Source organism: Glycine max, chromosome 6 (assembly GCF_000004515.6).
Source record: "Glycine max cultivar Williams 82 chromosome 6, Glycine_max_v4.0, whole genome shotgun sequence".
Taxonomy (NCBI): domain Eukaryota; kingdom Viridiplantae; phylum Streptophyta; class Magnoliopsida; order Fabales; family Fabaceae; genus Glycine; species Glycine max.
Window position 1 is genome coordinate 3,464,086 of NC_038242.2, and position 8,744 is coordinate 3,472,829.

An 8,744-nucleotide genomic window follows, 5' to 3' on the forward strand; every position below is an offset into this window, starting at 1 on the left:
AATAAAAAATGGGACCTGTTGGTGTTGGAGCCTTCCCTGATGGAGAATGGGATTGCTTTGGCAAAATGTTGGCTAATGAATCCCATTATTGCTCACCACAATTACTCGGGGAAGATGATGGGAGTGTTGGAATGCAATCCATGTTTTTCGCCACTCTTGATGTTGGGGGAAATAAGAGTATGTTTTACTCTTTTGACTCTCACAACTCTAATTTGCAGTATATTTCTCAAGAAAGCAGTCACAATAATAGCACTTGTAGTGACCATAGTGTCTTCATGATCAATCCGGAGGATCATACAAACTACCATTTTGGTTATGTTGATCATGTGCTAGCAAATAGTACATCCATGGATTTTTGCATGATGGATGAGAAAAACCCTGGCTCTTGTGTCCAATCTGACATTGTCATGAAAGACAATGTCAGTTTGAATGAAGATGAGGGAAGTGGCAAATCAGAGAATGTTTTCCTGCCAAACATTTGAAGCTCAAAAGGAAGCCTGATGTGTCCAAACTCAAAGTGCATGTAGAAGATAAAATAAACTCACATGGGAATGGTAACAAAAAACCTCGTGATTCAAAAGATGTAAGCTTTGTCTATACTTATCTAAATTCTGATAACTCGTATTTGGATCTTTCAATTTGTAACTACATTTTGTGTGTGGCTTCCAACTTCAGGTGCAACATTGCATGAAGAACCAGAAACTTGAGAAAAATGGGAATCAGGCAGAAGAGATTAATGCCGGTTCAGATCATGGATGTAGTTCTAGTAGTAACACTCTAGAGGATGATAATGCTTCTCAAGCAAACAGTGGAGGAGCCACTTCTGCTCTCAACTTAAAAGGGAAATTAAACAAAAGTTAGTAGGGGATCAGCAACAGATCCTCAAAGCCTTTATGCAAGGGTAATTAATGTCTTGAAATACAATTTCTCTCTTGCTTTGATAATGTGGTGCGATTGGATATCATACTAAACAAAATTGTTTGTTTTGAATCTTGAAGAAAAGAAGACTTAGAATAAATGAGAGGCTAAGAATTCTGCAGAATCTTGTCCCCAACGGAACAAAGGTAATATAATATTTTTATTTTTATTTTTTCATTTTAAGGAATAGTTGGTTGGAGAATATGCACAGTGTAATACTGGAGATGTAACAAAAGATTTATTTCATGTATGATCACGCAGGTAGATAGAAGCAGTATGCTTGAAGAAGCAGTCCAATACATGAAATTTTTGCAGCTCCAGATCAAGGTAATACCAGACAAATCGCGTAAAATTGACAAGTAATTATTTAATTTCTTAGAAAGATTTTGGAACATATATACAATGAAACTAATTTTTTTCGGGAAAAAAAATTAATGTTTTGTAGCTTTTAAGCTCTGATGATTTGTGGATGTACGCTCCGATAGCTTATAATGGACTTGACCTCGTACTCAATCTCAATCACCAAGAGTTCCCCACCTTTGTGACCTTATAAACATCCAAAGAGTTGTCCAAGTCAACTAAATCAATCATTGTTAGTAAAATATACAGGTATCTGGATAGTAGATACATTTTAATCCACTTTGAGTTTTAATTTATAATCAGATTTATTTATATTTAATTAAAAATAGAGAATATTCTAGTACCATATATAGTTTGGCTTGCATTTGATTGTATGGAAGCTATTGAATTGAAAACGGTGCATTACGGTTCCATTTGGATACATCTAAACCTTAATGGATCTTGGGATCAGAACCCTACTGGATTTTGTGTTCACATGTTCAAGTTCATCACATCATAGTTCACAAGGCTTGAACCTAAATGGTCAGCTCAGTTGCTTTTCGTGAATATAAACGTTTATCTTGCTCAAGTGATTTCCTTTATGATGGACCCAATAAAAAGTGGTTTTCCTTTATCTTGACCCCAAAAAGAACAAAGGAAAAAGATAAAGCGATCCCCTTAATTTAAGTCTGTTACAGTTAATCTCGTTATTATCTTAGTTGATTGAATTTAAAATAGTTAATAAAATTAATTATTTAACTAAATGATTAGTGAAAACCGTAAAGTAATAGTATAAGAAACCATACTTAATCATTTAGCTATAACTTAAGTAAAATTTAATTATTATAGTAGATATTTTCAAATAATTGTTATTTTTTTATTTTAATTTAATTAAAATGAGTTATCCTCTTAAACTTAGGATAATACTTCATTTTTAAATATTTCTTAAATGAAATGAGATGATGAAAATGTATTATAAATTATAATATACTGTAACTTTTATCATATTTTTAATTTGTTTTTCTTGTACTTCATTAATGTTTAGAATAATATACTTCAGGGCTTCTGCTCCTCACATTCAGAATATATATATATATATATATATATATATATATTCACTAGTTGGGGACTCACCATTAATAAAGTCCCAATAGGAGGACTCAAGGTCTCTGTCAGACTGTCACCCAACAATAGGCCATAGCAACATTAGGAACATCCTAAAATTGCTAGTGCCAGAGATGCATGCCTCTATATTGAAATTTTTTGTTTGAAAACAGAGTGAATTTCGCTAGTGCTAAAGTCACTGAAGCAAAACAGAGAGTGGAGTCTAGAAAAATCATTTACCAATAAAAAGAGAAGGAGAAGTTGAGCATTGTGTAAGAAAAAAGTCTGGCAAAAACATTAGGAAGGTTCCATTTTAGTATAGAAATATAGAAACATTACGAAAATGATTTGTCCAAATAATAATGGTGAAGCAAAGCAAGGTTGATATAAAATGACCGGAGTCCTAAGTTGAAACACGAAAAAGCTAAGCTTGTGGAAAAAGAAAAAGTCTTTTAGCTTGAATAGACGCGTTTAAAGAGACCGATGGCACGTGCTTCTCCTTTTCCGGCTTCATATAAGGGCTAAGTCGAAAACCAACAATTACTTTAGGGAGGGCCATGTTCAACCATGATTCCTTCTCCGCTTTCAGCGACTGCAACAGCGACAGATCCGCCGAATTTCCCACGCCGTCTTCTGAGAATTCCGACGAACTCATTCGGCAACTTGTTCTCAAATTGGTCTCCTGTTCCATTGAGGAACAAAAACAAGCGACGATGGAAATCAGGTTACTCGCCAAGAACAAGCAAGAGAACCGCCCCAAAATCGCAAAAGCCGGCGCCATTCAGCCCTTGATTTCACTCTTACCATCATCAGACCTTCAGCTTCAGGAATACGTGGTGACCGCGATTCTGAATCTCTCCCTCTGCGACGAGAACAAGGAGCTCATCGCTTCTCATGGAGCGGTGAAGGCGCTGGTGGCGCCGCTGGAGAGAGGGACGGCGACGGCGAAGGAGAACGCGGCGTGCGCCTTGGTTCGTTTATCGCACAACAGGGAGGAAGAGAAGGTGGCGATAGGGAGGGCGGGGGCGATTCCGCATCTGGTGAAGCTTCTAGAAGGAGGGGGATTGCGCGGGAAGAAGGACGCGGCGACTGCGCTCTACGCGCTGTGTTCGGCCAAGGAGAATAAGGTGAGGGCGGTGAGGGCGGGGATTATGAGGGGGCTGGTGGAGCTGATGGCGGACTTGGGGTCGAGCATGGTGGACAAGGCGGTGTACGTGGTGAGCGTGGTGGTGGGGGTGGCGGAGGCGAGGGCGGCGCTGGTGGAGGAAGGAGGGATTCCGGTGCTGGTGGAGATAGTGGAGGTGGGGACGCAGAGGCAGAAGGATATTGCGGCTGGGGTGTTGTTGCAGATTTGTGAGGAGAGTGTGGTGTACCGTACTATGGTGTCCCGCGAAGGAGCCATTCCTCCATTGGTTGCTTTGTCCCAGTCAAATTCCAATCGCGCCAAGCAAAAGGTCACATTACTCCCTCTTCTGTCTTCTCTCATGCCGCGGGACTTAAGCTTTTTTTGTTCTTGTACTTTGCCGACAGGCTCAGAAACTAATACAACTTCTACCACAACCAAGATCCGCCAATGGCGCTGCTCCCACCTCGGAAATGCCACCAATCCAACACTGAAACTCCAAAAACTTGTAAATAAAGCTTTCTTGTATATGTGTGTGATTTAAATTATGCCAGCTTAGTACTTTGTTTTGATTCCCTTTTGCCAATCTCTCTTGAATTATGGAGTAATATTTTACACTTTTTATTTCTCGCCGTGTAATTCATTATGCCTTATTTTAAGATTCCAAAGAACCATAATTGATTGGGTATAACCAACAAGTTTTTTTTCTTTAAGATAAATCATTAGTATAACTTTGTCACAAGTTTGAACTTTTAAATCTATTATGATGGTCAACGTAATCCATACATTCGATTAAATTATGAAATAAAATTTACTAAGTAAACACAAAGACTTAACTATATAGCCTTGTAAAAATGGCACTAGTTGTATTTAATTTTTAAAATGAAAGCATGAGTATAAAATTAAAGAAAGGGAAATGTTAAGGGACTGTTTTTGGTTTGTTCATTTTCTGTTTTATTCATTTCATTGAAAATGAAAAACAGTATTGAAAATGTGTTTGTCGCAGTTTTAGAAATGTATAAGAAGAAACTAGTAGTTATGGTAAAAAAAACAATAATATAATATATATATATATATATATATATATATATATATATATATATATCACGTATAGCGTCAAAGCAAATAGATAGACAACGTTAGTAAAAGAAAAAGATAAAACTCATGTACAATTCAATAAATTCCTTAATATTACTTTTTAGTTGAAATTCAAAATTTTATTTGGGTAATAAATTTAGTGTGTCATTTTGGGTTTCAAAGGAATTTAACGATGGTTTGAACTTGGAACTTTGAAGCGGTATAACCAGAGAAGTTAAAATAGGAGGCAAGAAGGGGGGAACGACGAATGGCAATTCAAGTTTGACATGAACAAGTCAACAAGGTTCTCACTCGCGGAAAAAAACGAAAATCAAATAGCAATTGGGATTTCGTAAGCTGTTTTCTTTTGGGGTTCCACTTCTCGACAGTTGACACTGGTCTACGTGTGCTACATTTTTCCTGTGCTCCAAATTCGATTCGGTACTTTTCATGCTAAAAAAATGTTTGTTTTTAAGATAAAAATAAATATTAAATACTTTTAATAAAAAATAGAAGTGATCAAAATTAAATATAAACAGAAAATAATATGAAAGTAAAAAAAAAGTATACTTCAATCATACAATATTATATAAATAATAGGTATAATATCAATGCATTGCACTGTTTATTTAAATATGAAAAAGTATGATTTAATTATGTAAAAAAATGTTAATAAATAAAGTTTTATCAATTCATACTTTATCGTAAATAATTTATTATATGAATGATAATCTTAATTTAAATGTGTAATTTTTAAGATTAATATCATTGGATGTGCTGTATTATAGATACGGAATTTCGGTGTTGTCAGGATCATTAGCAATTAAAATTAGGATACAGGAGTAAAAGTTACTAGCCCAAAATATGTTTACCTACTAGACGTTACAGGGAGGCCCATGTTAGAGTGAATAAGGCCGGTCCAATTCGTAAAGGGTTTCAATTGAAAAGCGATGGACTTTGAAATATCGAAACCTTGAAATAAACAATAAACAGTAAGTTTATTTTTTATGTACTGTTAGTTAAATATAACTTTTTTTAGTATACTTTATAAAATAATCATTAAATAATTCAATAAATTTATTATACAGCAGTTTGTATTTAAATAAAAATATAAAAACTGTTTTATATTATCATTGCATATATTATTTGCTTGTTAATTATAGAAAGAACTATTTGTATACAGCGTATTAACATTTAACAGAAAATAAAATATAAGTAATTGATACCGTACTGTAACTTTTTTTGGCATGGAAAAATTGATTTTAATGCAAGATATTTCAGGAATTTATAAAAAAATTACGTTTTAAATAACGTGACAATTGAAGTCAATGTTACTATAATTTTTTTTGTGAGGATGTTACTATAATTTTATTAGTTATCACTAAATTATTATTTTGATGAATAAGAGATATGGGCATATGACCGAAATAAATGGATATTTAAAGAATTTAACTTTAATTTGGAAGGGTAATGATAATTTTTTTTTAAAAAAAAGATCTTTTTCATCTATCAAATCATATTACTTATTATATTTATAGTTTTTTCTCTTAAAATGTCTAATAGCATGCAGTGTCCCGTGCATCCTTATCCAATTTTGAATCAACACAAAAAGAAAAAAAGGCAACCTATAAAAAGAAAACTTTAATTTTGAATTAGCAAACTGCAAGCATCCCCTTGAAAGACTCCCTTGGGTAGGACTTTTATTTAGCGCTTGGAAGGCCATTAATTTTTTTATTGTTATTATTTACTCCATTTGTATTGGAAATGACCTAGGAACCCTTCAACCAAGGAAAGGTAACCATAAAATATGAGTTACCTCCTTATTTAACTGAGGCATGGTCAACTCGTCAACTTTAGCAAGGATAAGATTTTTTAAGTAACGCAAACCACAATTCGAGGAGGGCAAATAAAATTTGCATCATGTGTTACCTATTTCTCCAAAGCCAAAGTAAATGTGTAAACCTATGCAAAAGCTCAACTCCATTTATTACGGGAACTAAGCTCTGATTTGAGGTTTAGAAGAATCCAAGTTTTTATGTCTTGGGTGAAAAAGATTGATCTATGATAATAAGAAAAAACACTATTTTGTTAGTTTATTTATGGGAAAACAAGCGAGATTACTAACATATAATCTTTGTTTTCCCTTTTCAGATAAAAAAGAAACTTATTTTGAGTGGGGGATGAATTTCAGTGTAAACAGACGTTCAAATTGAAGGAATTGAAATTAGGAGAGCTTATTTGGAGACAAATGAGTAATAATGAAAAATTTGGATAGTTTTTTTTAAGTTTCAATGAGCATGACCATATCAAAGTGTGTATGTTCGTATTAACCATCTAGCAAGACAAAAACAAAAGTAAAGCACAACCAAATCTAACCATTTGTCCACATGCCTGTGCAAGAATAAGCACAATTGTGCCCCAAATTATACACGTTTGTGTAAGTTAGGTGTCAACATGATCACATCAAAGCAAAATTATTCGTTGACTCAAGCACGACAAAAAAAAAAACAAATCATGCATTTCAATGACTTTTGGATTAGATTATAGTATAATATTGCATTTCAATGTTTTACATTATAAGTACATAATTTTTTTCTCATATATATAAATTATTTTTTCTTAAACATTTTCCAATATCAATGACTTTGAACATTTTTTTTATATAAACTGCATTTCACACACGCATTTATAAATTATATTTTTTTCCTCTTCTAAATTTATTTCAGATCCCACTAGTTTTAGGACGCATTAAGAATGTTTGTTAGTTAGGTGTAAAAGTCAATTCCTACCGAACCATACAAATAACCATATTATACTTTTTTGGCGTGATTTGCATTGTCATTGTGTATGCAACTATGCATATACTTTACTTGATCAGAGAAAAGAAAGGCGCCATACTCCAGCATTTTTATGCTTTAGATTATATTTTTTTTGTTCACTTTTAAAAAAACATTTAATTATTTGTCTACAAATAAGATAACATCATTTATTTACCTTTTTATTTATATATAGTTTTCAAATATTTTATATATTTATAATAAATAAAAGTAACAGAAATTGTGTTAAGAAACTAAAAACATTTTAACACAAACAAAGTTATTAGTTATATATATTTTTTAATTTATTTTACTTATACAATAAATAAATAAAAAATAAAGAAATTATTAGTGCATATTTGATTGTCCGTTTAACTTGTTATTACACAAATTTTGAAATGAGTTTAACGGTCGAATGCAAAGAAAGAGTATGAGTGTTTAACAAACCTTTAACTTTTTAAAATTTATACCGTATTACACATTTTTTTGTTAACATGTATTCCACTTTTGTCAGTATCTGTATACCTAAGTATTCATACTTTTTCTAATCATAATTAATAATTAACAAGTAAGAAAAATTGAAGCGAGGGTCCCATGTCTGACATAGGATGCGCTGTCCGCATGGTCCCTGCTAACGTGCAGACATCAAAAACGGAATCCCGTTTCAGTAACCAAACACGTCCGGCGAAAACCGTTTCTCCTATCATAGTCCTCTTTCTTAGACAACAACAATAGATATTTTTCAGATTCCACTGTTCTGCTATCTTTTTCATTAAAATAATAATATTAATATTTAAAAAATCGCTAGTTTTAATGGACATGAAAAAGTACACTATAGAAACCAAATCCATATTTTCCTTTCATTGCATTCCAGAACTCACATCTCACATTTCACATTGGACGTGCTGTAGTGTCCAAAGCTAACTTGCTGTCCATCTATTTCTGAGTGTCTTTATGATTAATTTTTGTCAACAAATTTAATTCATTAATCTTTGCAAAAAATTTGGTGGACCGATTTTAATGGAATCTACTTTCATAATTATGACTTTTTTTATTTAAGTATTATTTATGAGACTCAAATAAAAAATTTGATTATTCATAAAAAAACAAAAACTTGATTAAAGATTAAGCTTTGTTTTACTTGGATCAAGATTTTTTTTTAAAAAAAAATACTAACATTACAACACACTCTTTAAATGTACATTTTTTTTATTAAAATTTATTAGATATCATGAAATTTCTTAAATCTTACATCTTATTTAATAAGTTAATAAATATATCTTATAATTTTATAATTTTTAATAAATATTGAATAATATTTTATCAAAATAAATAAATAAATATTGATTAATAAGAGTGTGTATTAA

At 32.3% G+C, this 8,744-nt stretch overlaps 1 protein-coding gene and 1 pseudogene across 1 annotated transcript; both read left to right on the forward strand.

Moving 5' to 3' along the window:
* Positions 1–8: 8 nt before the first annotated feature.
* Positions 9–1,666, forward strand: LOC102668645 (transcription factor RSL3-like; annotated as a pseudogene).
* Positions 1,667–2,615: 949 nt separating this feature from the next.
* LOC100782449 (U-box domain-containing protein 4) lies at positions 2,616–4,108 on the forward strand. The gene is made up of 2 exons (XM_003525887.5): positions 2,616–3,815; positions 3,892–4,108. The coding sequence occupies exons 1-2, from the start codon at positions 2,919–2,921 to the stop codon at positions 3,976–3,978; spliced, it is 984 nt and encodes a 327-aa protein (XP_003525935.1). The 5' UTR covers positions 2,616–2,918; the 3' UTR covers positions 3,979–4,108.
* Positions 4,109–8,744: the final 4,636 nt, after the last annotated feature.